This window comes from Pelodiscus sinensis, chromosome 1 (genome assembly GCF_049634645.1).
Source record: "Pelodiscus sinensis isolate JC-2024 chromosome 1, ASM4963464v1, whole genome shotgun sequence".
Classification (NCBI taxonomy): Eukaryota; Metazoa; Chordata; order Testudines; family Trionychidae; genus Pelodiscus; species Pelodiscus sinensis.
The window spans coordinates 102,228,879-102,243,139 of record NC_134711.1 but is presented as its reverse complement, the minus strand read 5'-3'; the positions used below and the strand labels follow the sequence as shown (position 1 = coordinate 102,243,139).

Below are 14,261 nucleotides of genomic sequence, written 5' to 3'. Positions count from 1 at the left end.
GCTGTTAGAAGATATTTGGAGCTAAATAACATCACCGAACACTGACAGCCAGGATTGGTGGCTGTAAACAAACTTTATAGTACCACAGGAACTTGGCCATGCCCATGAAAAGTGGATTTGCAGCTAACTAAAATCGTTTCTGGACCAGAGTGCGCCAGACTAGAGAAGTTTGACCTGTACCTAAAATTTGCTGGGTATGCCGACTGAACTGTAGCAGCACTTTGGGTTCAGAAAGAGAGCGTGGCTCCTCACAACTTTGCGTATTCAGCATGTACCTCACTTTTCGTACCTGTGCTTAAAGTGCATGTCATTTTTGTAATATCAGTAGAGGGGGAAAAAAATTTTTTTTTGGAGGAAACCCTTCTTTTCTGTAAGTAGTAATCATCATTTGTTTCTAACTCTGTAGTTCTTGTAGCATTACTTACTATGGAAGTAATGTCAGATGATAGTAATGTCAGCAATCAAAATTTTGCTAATGCGTAGTTAAAACAGATTTATATTCCTGATACAAAAATAATTTACAGTTTAAAGATTAAAATTCTGTAACATCAGAGTGTGTGCTCTCTATATTTTACACAACATGTGGGAAGAGAAAGTAGTGTGTATCAGGGATGGAAAATCCTGTTTAATAGGTTAACTGATTAAACATTGTTTAATCAAATAAAGGGGGTGCTGGCGGGGAGGAGGGCCCCACTCGAGTCCCACTGGGCTGGAACAGCCCTCTGCCCGCTGAGGACAAGGCCAGAGATGCCCTCCCAGAGTAGACCCTGCCTGCGGGGTGCTCGGGCTCACTATGGAAAGAGGCTGCTCCAGCCTCCACTGGTTAATGGAGTGATGCTTACCAGTTAACCAGCTAACTGGTTAACCTTTCACATTCCTCGTGTGTATGTAGCTTGCAGCTATCCTATTTTGTTACTGGGAAGTAGCTGCTGCTCTTGAACCAAAGATGTGTCTTGTAATTACATTACACATTATTACATTGACTGCAAATGTAAATATTTTGTATGTAGGCTTTAAACAGAATAGATTTTAATAGCTATAGCACGATAGTTCAGATTCATTCTATCAACTTACTGTGAAACTTTGGACCAATCCTATTTATAAATGATCTGGAGAAGGGGATAAACAGCGAGGTGGTAAATTTTGCTGATGATACTAAACTGTATAAGATAGTTAAGAACAAAGCAGACTGAAGAGCTTCAAAAGGATCTCACAAAACTTTGTGCTCAGGCAGCAAAATAGCAGATGATTTTTAATGTTGATATATGTGAAGTAATGCACATTGGAAGAAATAATCCCAACTATACATACCAAATGATGGAGGTTAGTTTACTTATAACCACTCTAGAGAGAGCTTAGTCATTGTGGATAGTTCTCTGAAAACATCCACTCAATGAGTAGTGGCAGTCAAAAAAGCAAACAATGTTAGGAATAATTAAGAAAGGAATATTTATTGACTCTCTGTAAATCCATGGTACCCCCAGATCTTGAATACTGCATATAGATGTGGTGCCTCATTTCAAAAAAGATACATTGGCATTGGAAAAGGTTCAGAAAAGGGCAACACAAATGATTAGGGGTTTGGAATGGATCCCATATGAAGAGAGATTAAAAAGACTGTGACTTTTCAGTTTAATAAAGAGGAGACTGAAGGGATATAATAGAGGTCTATAAAATCATGACAGGTATGAAGAAAGTGAATAAGGAAATGTTATTTACTTCTTCCCATAACAGAAGAACTAGGGGTCACTAAATGAAATTAATAGTTAACAGGTTTAACAAAAGGAAGTATTTCTTCATGTAGCGCACAGTCAACCTGTGGAACTCCTTGCCAGAGGATATTGGAAGACTAGGACTTCAGAGTACAAAAAAGAACTGGATAAATTCATGGAAGTTAGGTCCTTCAATACTTATTAGCCGGAATGGGTAGGAATGCTGTCCTTAGCTTCTGTTTGTCAGAGGCTGGATATGGATGACAGGAGAAGGATCACTTGATGATTACCCGGTCATTCCCTTTGGCCACTATCGAAAGACTGGATACTGATCTAGATGGACCTTTGGTCTGACCCAGTATGGCCGTTCTTATGAATACACTTCTTAATTCAGCCCTGACATTCAGTTGCAAAAATGTATTTTGATGGGCTGCACTTGACAATATTCAGTTCATGCATATTTTGAGGAGGTCCTGTTGACAGGGGCACTCCACCCTGTTGCTGGAGTGGCCCCCTTTTTTACCCTTAATTAGTTAACCAGTTAAACATAATGTTTAACTGGTTAACAAATTAAATAGGATTTTACATCAATACTTCTAAGAAGAGGTAAGAGGAATGATTCAAAGTGGGGAACCAGTCCTCTGAGTCTTACCTTTTCCATTTCTTCATCTCTGGGGCCCAAGCACTAGTTTCTGTTCCCAGTGGCATGGACTTGAGCTGTCTACTCTTGAATGAGCTTCTGGGACATTAGATATTCAGGCTGGTTAACCTTAGGATGGCTTCTCAAGAGCACAGGCTCATCCAGGTAGTTTGCAGGATGATTGGAAGTGTTGAGCAGTAGGGATATAAAAGGTTAACCAGTTACCTGGTAAGCATTAGGCTTACCAAAATGCTTACCAGTTAATCGATTGGTTGACTGTGCCAGGCTGGAGCAGCCCTGGCTCAGTCTGTCTGTCCATGTGGGGTAGCGGGCAGGGTCAAACCTGCTTCAGGCCCCCAGCCCTGGCTGTGCCAGAGTGGCCTATTTAGGCTGGCAGGACTCTGGCTACATTCGAGCAGGCTGGTGGGACCTGTCTGACAATGGTTAAATGTTATAATTTTATCTGTTTAACTGGTTAACTATTTTAATGATTATTTACATCCCTATTGAGCAGCTGAGAGAAGAGGCTACATTCTTGTCATCGGGGAGTATTTCCAGAAATATTCAATCATTCCATCCAGATTCTGTTCTTGAATGATCTATTTTGAACTTTCTCTTCTGAAAGAAGTCCCAGCAGAGGCACTCAGACTCCTTACGCTACTTTAATGGCAGGGGAAAAATAAACTCTCTCTGGAGAACTTGTTGTTTTTAGTTTTGGAATTATTTTTATTTTTTAAAATTCCAAACTACAATTTTATGTTGACTCCAAGCAGCTTTCCCCACAAACTTTGTTTTGCTGGAAAAGTTGAAGGTTTTTGCTTTCATTCTCTTTTAGTACATTCCCTTCTCTTCCCCCCCACCTCCCCAACTTGCATCATTTCCCACAAAACCAAAAATCCAGTTTCCACCCAATCCCAGGGAAAAGCCACCTTTAATTGGGTGAGTCTTCAGTTCATGCTACTCTTTTTTTCTTTTGAAGTATTTTCCTGCCAAGTGTAACTTTACATAACAGATGCTTTGGGATTGAATGAATTTTCTGATGAAAGTTAATGCAATATGCATTCCCAATGGAAGTACTCTACTATGATGATGCCATTCATTGTATTTTCCTTACTGCAAGACACAAGATACTAGCATTGAAATTGTCCATGCATCAACATTCATGCTTTTTGTTGAAAGCTGGATCTTAGAAATCACTTGTCTTTTGGCTTGAAAAAAATGATTATAGTCAGTTACGGGTTCTTGATGTCACATTTGTGTGACATTGCCCCTGGCAAAATGAAATATAGGAGATACTTAATACCCTTAATCATAAAAACACTATATTTTTTTCTCCAAAGTATCCTACAGCAAGCAATGTAATGATTAATACACCAAAATGTATTTACCATCAAAATATGTTGTATAGCTCAGTTGTCAATTTTTAAAACAAGAATTCTACTGTGTAGAGGGATATACACGATATTTTGCAGAAATCATTGTTTAAGTATAAAGCATACTGAAGCTTCTGAAATGTTAAGGGAGATTGAAATGGTTAAAGCTGCTGAAAATTCGTAACTATTTTTAAAACAGCGTTTCAACTGGTGCATCAAAGTGTTGACTGCCATTGAGCACAGCGTCTGAATTTTTTTATATACAAATGTTGTCTGACTTTATTCAATGTAAAATGTTCTTCTTATTTGACAAATTGAGACATTTCACAAATTAGAATAAAAAACATTTTTCCCTTTGCTCTAATAGTCAGTTTGAATGGTAATGCAAAATCAGCCTTAAGTGTAATAAACACTTGAGTAATTTTGTCCAGTGTTTACACTGGTTCTGCTATAGTTAATTATAACAACTTTTATAACTTACTTTTGTAGAAAATAGAAAGGGTCATCATTGTGTTGCATAAATTTATAACACAGTTCTAAATACGAAAATCATGTTTTTAAACTAGTTAAATGCAGAGACTTTTTATTTTAATGTATATATACATAGCGTAGGCTAGAACATTTTGACCTGAAGTAGCTTTCAAATTGTTAATTATACTCAGGTGTACAAACTAGGGTTAACAAAAGATTTGGCTACAGCTAGTAAAGGTTCTTGCTTCATTTCATTTTGGTAGGTTGAAATTTGGTGTGAATGACTATTTCATTCAGACTAGAGTGCAATTGTTAAAGGTCATGTTTCTCAGGTCCACACCCTACAGTAGATTTTTTTTTTTTTGTTTTTTGTTTTTTTGCTGTACTAAATTAACTTCTAGTTCAATTATACTTTGGGATGATGCAGCAAAAAATAAGAAATGTTTTCATCAAATATTTAACTTGTACCTTTTTTCTATTTTCCTTCCCCCAAATGGATAACCCATTATACACCTTACATTGGGAGTGGGCAGTGTATTCTTGTGCTTAGAGGGGGAATGTTATAACAGAAACTGGGGACTGTTCTATGTTGTCATCTAGAATTTCATTGCATTCTTTACCCTCTGTGGCACATTCAAAGAGTTTAATTTCTGGGAAAGACTAAATGCTGCTTTTTACCCTTTTAATTCACTCCCCATATTGCTGTTAAACTATATAGGCACCATGACACAGATAGTAATGCCTGGGATTTGGTAGTCATGGGTTCTATGCTAGGGATGTTGGATATCATATAATTGAATAATTGTGTAATTACATGCAATCTTAGAGGTTATCCAACTAGTTGATAGTCCCTGGGGTTGGAACCAGCAGCCAGTGCACTCCTGGCCCCACTCCCGGGGAGCCCCTTATCACCCTGCACTACGGCCTCTGTCAGATCCCAGGGCAATGGATCCTCTGTTCTTCCACATCTCTCACCCAGATTTGACAGACTAACCACAGTATTAAACATGTCTTACGTGACATTTATCTGTAAACAGCAGTGTGTAAGAGATCTACACAAAGCTCATAACTAGTTAATATTAATAATTATTGCAAGATGTATGTACAAGGTATTTATACTAAAAGCATGCCTTATTCACTTGAAGTAGAAGTTAGTCTCTAGGGGTATGTCTACACTACAGTGTTATTTCGAAATAGTTATTGCAAAATAGTTACTTGAAATAGCTTATTTCGAAATAACGCGTCTACACACAAAATGCATTTTGAAATAGTGCGTCCACACTGAGTGGACGCTGAATCACATTTAAGGCCGGCCGGAGCCAGGTCCGGCAGGGCATCAGGTCAGGAATTATTTTGTGTAGCTGCTGCCTGAGGCTATCTGAGGCCTGTGCTTAAAGGGACCCCCCCCCGGACAGCCGGTTCTCAGCTTTCCCTGCTTGCTTGCCTACCTCGATGAGGGACAGCAATGCATTTTGTCTCTGCTTGCTCTGGTTGCCCTCACTCGGGACACCACAACACTCTGCAGCGCGGAGCCAGAGCTGCCTCTGGGCACTCTGGTGCTTCTTGTGGACACGTTGCTACAAGCTTGGCTGCACTTTCTGCAGGCTGCCATCCGGGAGGTCCATTGGAGGGAGAGGGGGGCTGTCAGTATCCAGAAGGCCCTGCGGGAGCGCTTCCACCCTGAGGAGCACTAAGAGCCTCCCTGGTCTGCCCCACTGGGGGCTTGTGCCTCATTCCTCCCTCACGTCCACTTACCCCTCCCTAACCCCCCCCTTCCTGATGTCAAATAATATATTTTCATGAACACATAACTCTCTTTATTTAACAAAACGGGGGGAGGGGAGGAATGAAACTCTGGTGAGACTGGGGAAAGGAGGCAGGAGAGGAAAAGAGAGGGTGAGAGAGGAGAGGGGGAAACCTGGGAGGTGGGAGCTGGAAGGGGGAAGCAAGGGGAAGAAGGGTGAGGGGACGCTCAGGGTTGGGGGTCTTGCTGGACCAACTTGATTTTCATGCAAACCTGCTTCTCTGCTCCTGGGTTTGCATGTGGCCTTGGGAGGCCAGGCTGGCAGCTATCCTGTCGTACATGGCCGCGTTCCTCCGTCTAGTGCAGAGATCACGGACGTTGGTGGCATCCCCCCCAAACCTGAATAAGGTCCATGGTCTCCACCCTGGACCAGGAAGGTGCCCGCCTTCTCCGGGCCCTGGCAGGCTCCTGGGAGCTGGCCATGGACACCCAAGGGAGCAGTGGAGGGGCCGCTGTCAGTGGCTTGCTGGCTTATGTTTTGAGTCCACTGGGTCAGGGGCAGTGAATGCTGGCTCTGGGCTGGCAGGCTTGGAGCTGGCACAAGCACTGTGGCCAGAGTCAACCCCTTTAAGGGCTCCGGAGGGGGGGGAGGTTGAGGAGTGTTCTTGGGTGAGGCTGGAGTGGCCATTAGGGCACCCTGGGAAGGCTGGAGGGCCCCCTATTTCGAAATAAGTGTCTGCAGAGCACTTATTTTGAAATAGCTATTTCGAATTTGGCATTATTCCTCATGGAATGAGGTTTACCAAATTCGAAATAAGCGCTCCACTATTTCTAATTAATTTCAAAATATCAGTTTTACTATGTAGACCCTAATAAAGTTATTTCGAAATAACTTTGCTGTGTAGACGTCCCATAGGAGAAAAATACAGGACTATGTAGCACTTTAAAGACTAACAAGATGGTTTATTGGATGATGATCTTTCGTGGGCAAGACCCACTTCCTAGGAGAAAAGGTATTTCTGTAATGGCCCATTAGGGCAAGGGGGATTTTTCACTCCACCCTCTTTGGCTGGTGCTGCCCTGTGCAAACTTAGTTGTTTAGCCTAGAGCAATAATAAGACTTTGAATGGGAAGCAATCAGCACCAAGGACAAAGGAATGAAACTACTTAAAGGTTAAAAAAAAAAAAGAGACAACATTACAACATACAGGTGCTCAACCTGTTAGTAAATAGAAACTGGAGGTTGGTTTTGGTACAACACAGAGGGAGACACCCTCCCCATTCATTTACTCAGAATAACCCTGTGTGAAGAGGGGAAATGTTCTTGGACTTTCAGATTGTGGTTCTTAAGAAACTAGCTAGCCCTGAAACAGACTGGCCTTTTGGGGAGAAATCTATTTTATTAAATAGAAAGGGTAACTTGTTAAGTGTAGACCAGATTGGCATTTTATGGTTTGTTTTATTGTATAACTGTTTTGTTTCCACCTCTCTCTGTTTTTTTGGTCAAATCTTCATTCTTACAACAAAACAAAAATAAGCTTGTTTAAGTGCTGTATGTTGTACAGGAGTGTTGGTTTAAGGTAAAATTAATAAACTGAGGTATGTTGAACCCTGGAAGCAGAGAATCTAGAATTTCTGAGAGTAGCTAATGTTGAAGGCTAGATATTACAGGGAAATGATTCAAAAGGATGCAGGTATTGAGGTGCCTCTATTGTTTACCTTAAAGGCAAATTTAGGTCTGCCATAGCCCAGAGGAGAATGTTTGAATAGTTGAAAGGCTGGTGGTGTCAGGGAGCTGATGTCCAGCTACTTCAAGAAAGACCCACTGCTTTCAGCAAGAGAGTGACAAACAAGGTCATTCTCATTCCTGGTTCTTGAGAGAGCCATCACAGCCTTCCAAGAGTAAGAAGAACATCTTTCTCTCTCTCTCTCTCTCTCTCTTCCTCTCTCCCCTTCATGCACATTATATTATCCTAAACTTACCAGTACAATACTTTTGTGCACTTCAAAAGGTGTAAATTTTAATCCTCCTTTGTCGCACACTAACCAGCCCTGTGTAGGGTGCACTAAAGTTCCCTAGTGGTATGTTAATATAGACTACCATGTGAGTTGTCTCAGCTTGATGCTAGCTCTTTCAAGAGTGAGATACCACAGAGATCTTTCTGCAATATATTCAAGCAACCCACTGTTGGAATGTTGTGCAACTTATCTAATGCTCACATTTGCGGAAAGCTTTCTCTACTTACTGAACGGGGAGAGAGTTCATGTACCTTTCCCCTTCTAAGTAATGCTTCTAAGTGGATAGAGATCAAGAGGTTAATTTTTTGGTAGACTCCTTCCAGCTATCTAGGAAAAGTAACTAGGTCCAATAGAAAAAGTTCATGATTCCGTGTGAAAAGGCGTGGTTTAGAATTTGTGTGCCCTCCTCCCAATTCATTTGGCAGCTATTTGGGCTTTCCCAGAACTATACTCAGATTTTGACTCTGAAAGATTGCTCTCTATGTGCCTGGCAGCTGCTGAATAGAGCAGGCCTCTTCTTGCTGGTTATACTGCTTCTGTTTTCATAACAGTACTAGAGCAGTAGAACTGAAAGAGAAAGGGGGAGGGGGGGGGGGGAAAGCAGCTCAAAATAGTAGGTGCTGGATGCAAAGTAGAAAACATCCTTGCAGGGAGGGAGAAAGTTGTTGACCATAGAGAAGAAATGGGGGAACTTCTGGTAGTAAGAGGTAACCAGATGAGACTACCTTATCAGCTGGAGATTGCTTCCGCAACTACCCTATGTAGGTATTTGATGCCCTTAGCTTAGAAGATGGATATTGAGTCTTAAGTTCCTCCACGAAGTGGTTGTCCATCGCCAGCAATTTCAAAAAGTACCTAAATGACTTAGAAGTGAAAGTTGCTTTGAAAGCCAGTGAGAATTGATTCCTACATCACTTTTCAAAAGCATTTCATTCACTGACCCTACCAAGAGCTGAGTGGAGATTAGCTCAGTATGGACTCCAGCCATACTGGTAGAGTGGCTTTCTCATGCTCAGTGCTTACTAACTACCTTACCCATTACAAAAATAGCTTCCCCCAATATCATTATCTCATAGACACTGACCCCCCCCCCCCCCCCGTTCTAAAATCTGATTTGTCAATTTTATATGTGTTCCTTTTTTTAAAATTGTATCCCTTTGGTATATATGGTCATGCCACTTTTCTTCCACAATTTGATCTGAGGAAGTGGGTCTGGCCCACGAAAGCTCATCACCTAATAAACCATCTTGTTAGTCTCTAACGTGCTGCATAGTCCTGTCTTTTGCTTACTGTTAAGATCCCTAAAGCCCTATTTAACACTGGTAGTAAGTTTTTGTGCATCTTCTAATCGGCATATTTTGTATGTACCATATTTATAAGATCAAGTGCCCATGTTGGATGTCAATGTAGTGATTAAACATTAGTATAACAATTTCCTTTGAAGCCACTTTACATGTGAACAGACTTATTAATGAAGGTTTTCCTTTTGGTATTGGTGACTTCAACTTGTGTCTTGAGCCAGCTTTAGGGCCCTGTCAACAGATGTACTAGCCAAGTCCTTTAAAGAAAGGTGGTGTGCATTCATCCTAAATATCTTCCAAAAGTAGTACTGGGATTCCACCTTAACCATCCTGCCAACTTTCTTTTGCAATGCATATCCAAACTTGCAGGATATTATTTCATCAGTTTATCAAGTAAAATTCCTTACTCTTATCTGGAACAGATTAGATGAGAGAGAGAGCTTTCTGATGTGTACATTGCACAGCTCCCTCATTGCTGCTTCTTGGCAAGCACACAACTTATGGTCAAAGTTCAGAGAAAAAAGTTGGTCTTTACGGCTATCTTCCACTGAGTTTACATATATAATATTTGGAAGGCTGCCACTGAGTTCTGTACATCTTTATTCAAACTATTACTTCTTGAACTTGACGTCCTGGCTAGAATCAAAATTTATCCTTTGTTCTCCAAACTTAACACTGAGCTAGAGTTACCCAGCCATTTTTCACCTTGTTTTTATTTTCATGATGTCCTCATCCTTAATAGCTACTGCTGAATAATTGAAATATCTCTTTAAAAATGAGTCGGGTGTGTTTCAAACTTCTAACATGTGTTGCAGAAAAAAATTCTCTTTACTTACTTTATAGGTAAATCTTCTATTTATACTGGCATTGCTCAGGTCCAGAACTGAAATTTTTTATTTTTCTTCATTTAAATTGGGGTGGCAAACCTTTCTTGGGAGAAGCATCTGACCATTACCGCTACAGCTGCACTGGCACAGCTGTGGGAGAGGTGCATGTTCCTGGCTGGGAGACAAAGAGAAACTCTCAGCAATATATAGATTACTGGGCCAGAAGGGTCAGCTGTGTTATAACTGCCCTCTTTCCCATCTCTGGTCTCTAGCTTCCCTCTGTGGTCATTATACCATATAATTCCCTCTTACCAGACCCCATCCTTTTCCATTTTATGAGAAACAATTGAATTCCAGGTTAGAGATGTGAAAGATTAATCGGTAAGCATCATCCTTAGTAGGTGATGCTTACTAGTTCCAGTTAATCAGTATCTGGTGGGGGCAAGCCTGTCACAGACTGGGGGCTTGCCACAGACAGGAGCTCCGCTCATCACTAGTCTCTTAAGTAATAGTATCTATTTTGAGTAGTGATATTTTTATAAATGGTACCTTCAGAGAACAGAAGTGCGTTTTTTTTTCTCTAGCTTGTTGAATTTAAATCTTCCTCAGTTTTCACCACATTAGATTTATAGCAAACTTTAAGAAAAATAAAGGTCTCTCTCTTCTGCAGACACAAGTCTATTGGTCCAACAAGTGGAAAAAATTCTGGTTTCTGGATTTAGGTACCTTGTTTTCCTGTAAGTGAGCTTACTATTGTATCGATTAAGCTTCAGTAACTGAAGATTGCATAGTGGTGACTTACAGTGCAAGTTAGCAGTCATAGTGCTTAGTTTATTCAGAATCATCTCATATTAACAGTGGTTGTTGTTGGCTCGTTAAATCATGTTGTAATGAGTGTGAATAACAACTTGAGTTATTTCACAATGTGCTGTCCTACATCCTGCAAGTGGTCTGTTTCTGCACTCAAACTATGAGCAAACAGTATTGATTTCAGTAGGAAACACTTGCAAACTGAGGCAGTACAGAGCTCCAAATGTACAATGTATTTAAGATCAGGTAATTTAAATATTGTGATGGTAAGTACATTACAAATATCTTGATCATGTGATTACAGTAGTTGTCAAACATTCAATGATGAACTGACATTTGTTGGTTTGCGGTAGTGTCATCATAGCAACTTGAATTGATTAATAAAATCCTGAAACTTTAATCATTACATAGATTAGTTTTCTCCTAATCAGATTTGTTTTGCACTGTATCAAATATAATCTTGGACATATCACTACACCTCTTTGCTTCAGTTTCTCCATCTGTAAAATGGAGATAGACACTACTTTTTAAAGTGTTTTGAGATCTCCTTATGAAAAGTAAGGTACAATATAAATTTTTGTTTTTAGTGGCTCCTGCATTTCAAAATTAAAAAAAGCGGGTGTCTTTGCTCAATTTAGTTAAAAACTGGAACAGAATGGAGGCTGATACAGGTAAATGATCATAATCACCACCACTCTGTTTCTTATTGACATTACTGATACTTTGTAACTGTATTTTTATTAAGGACTTCTGTTGTCAAAGTTCTGGAAAAAATGATTCATTTGGGTCTAGTTTACATTCTACAGTCAATGCAGTAAAATGAAGGAGTCTAATTTCTTTTCAGCCTTAAAGATGAACTTAGTTTTTAGCTACTAAGACGCGAGTTTGTGGTTTTAATTGTTTAAAACCTGTCCCAGATTTGCCTCTTATAAAAATATATTTTTATATTTTAGGTGTGGAATATAAAACAGATGATTAAATTAACACAAGAACATATAGAGGCACTCCTGGATAAGTTTGGCGGAGAGCATAATCCACCATCAATATACTTGGAGGTAAGCTTTGGGTAAACTTGATTTTTGCATTCATGTATTATGCCAAATATTTTTCAGGTATAATTTAACTGTCCATTAAGAGTCTAATAGTAATACTTGCAATAGAGAACTATTTCCTTCTTGACTATACAAAAACAAATTGTGCTTCTAGCACTTTAACATGGAAAAGAGGTATTCGAGATGAGGTAGTCAAGGTCCGGCCCACCAAGCCTTTTGTTCTGGCTTGTGTCCACCCCGCAGCAGGGAGCAGCACTGATAAAAGTAGCTAGCTGCTCTGTGTTTAATCTTGCTGAAGGGAGAAGGGCTGGGGAGAGAGGCTTCAGCGTGCTGCCCCCATGCCCTCCCCAGCAAAATCTCTCAGTTCTTATTGGCTGGAAACCAGCCAATGGGAGCTGAGAGATTTTGCTGTGGGTGGGGCAGTGCAGCATAACTTCTCAGCTCCCATTAGCTGATTTCCTGACCAATAGGAGCTAAGCGATATTGCTTGGGGGGTGGGGACAGCATGTGAATTGAATTCTCTCTCTCGCTCCCTCCCACCTTCCAGAGCCACATGCACAGCCAGCTAGTGATCTGGGGCTGCTGGGGAGTAAGCCTGCCTGAGTGCTGCTGGCAGGAGGTGCCTTATGTAAGCACTTCCAGAGGCAGCCTCTGGCCAGGCACTTCAGCCACTTCCAACTCCCTCCCAGACCATGTACGCCATCTAAGCCCTCACCCAGGCTAGAATTCGTCTCCTGTATCCATATCCCCTCTTGGACCCTGCACTCCAATCCCCTGCCCCAGGTCACAACCAAACCCTTTGTACCCTCCTTCAGTCTGTCCCTGGTCACAACCCTCCTGCCCCCTGCCCCCTGATTTTCCACTCCTTACACCACTCCCCCAGGTCAGAATTCTCTCCTGAACCCCAATTCCTTGCCTTAGATCACAGCTCCCTCCTTCATCCAAGGTCTCTCTCAGACCTCACACTCTCTCCTGCACCCCAATCTGCTACCCTAAGCTCCCTTCTGTACCCAACCTCCTGTCCCAAACCCTATAGCCCCTGTATAGAAAAATGTGGGCCTTGACCACTTACCAAAATCTTGGAATGCCCCCCATCAGAAATTATTGCCCACCCCCATATTAGAGTGAGTCATGACAAACTGTAAGGTCTCTGGTGGGTAATGTGTGTACCATTGAGGGGAAAGGCAAAAAACTACTGAAATAGATGTATTGTTACAACTAGTGTAAAACATAGACTCTGTAACAACAACTTTATGTTCTGTATTCAAAGTGTGTGGATGTGTATATATCACTACTCTAAAGATTTTAAGAGCCACTCAGTTTAATTTTAAACTTAAAGCATTCTTTACAGACTCGAGTAGAATCATAAAATTGTTAGGATTGGAATGGACCTGTTTAATCCATGACCCTGCTTTCGGAATATTTGTAATATTTTTAGACCACATTTAAATTGAAAGATAGTACCAAAATAGTTGAAGCTAGGTTTCTTGCTATTTCATAAGTACATCTCCATAGGCCTTCGCTCTTAAAGATGAATGGGCACAGAGCCATTTGAAGCCATACTAAAGGGCCTCATGTACTAGCTGCATCTGTATAAAAAGAGGGGTACTGGTACTACTCATTCAGTTTCTTCCCTTTAGATAGGTATTAAAATCATTGTGGGCTAACAAGAATCTATTTAATGATAAACTGTAGTTGTTTCCTTTCGGTATTGTGTAATTGAAAATGTAGGTTGTTTGAGGTACTTCCAGCTTTTTCTTTCTCAGGGTCAGGTCACTAGTTAAACAGATATTTGCACAATGTCTTTAACTCTTAAATATAAATGTCTTTGCTGTTTAGATCATGGTTATTCTTTGAGAATGTGAAAGGGATATATAGGATATCCTTGTGACTTGCAGAATCATGATTCCAGTTTTATGTATTTGTGGGTCTCCTGTCCTGGCCCCTTCAGGGAACTCACCGTGGCACCCAGGACCCATTGGAAATCCCCCAGCAGGGGCTGGGAGCCATGGCTCCCAGTATTCATGAATTTCACCATTCCCAGTGGATGCTGTAATGAATGAAATGCAATCTTTGGCATTAATCTTCCCATACTCTATCAAGACACTTGAATCCTGATGTGAAACAGCTTGTTCCACTCATGAGCAGATGCTGCCAATTGTGTTGTGGTTTTGCTATGATTAAGTTGCATGTACGATAAGCATAGGTTTCCAGTGGTGAAATGGTTAATTTGTTACATTCATGAGCTACTCTCAATTTACATAAAAACAAACACAAATTTATATTTGACATTTAACAAACATTATTTGGAA

General features: G+C 40.7%; 1 protein-coding gene across 4 annotated transcripts in view; it reads left to right on the top strand.

Moving 5' to 3' along the window:
• BRAF (B-Raf proto-oncogene, serine/threonine kinase) overlaps positions 1–14,261 on the top strand; it is a 131,511-nt gene that overhangs the window by 15,311 nt on the left and 101,939 nt on the right. For all 4 annotated transcript variants that reach the window (XM_075939782.1, XM_075939791.1, XM_075939774.1 and 1 more), the window contains exon 2: positions 11,851–11,952. In XM_075939782.1, the coding sequence (XP_075795897.1) occupies positions 11,869–11,952 (84 nt within the window). In that variant the 5' untranslated portion in view covers positions 11,851–11,868. The remainder of the gene's footprint in view (positions 1–11,850; positions 11,953–14,261) is intronic.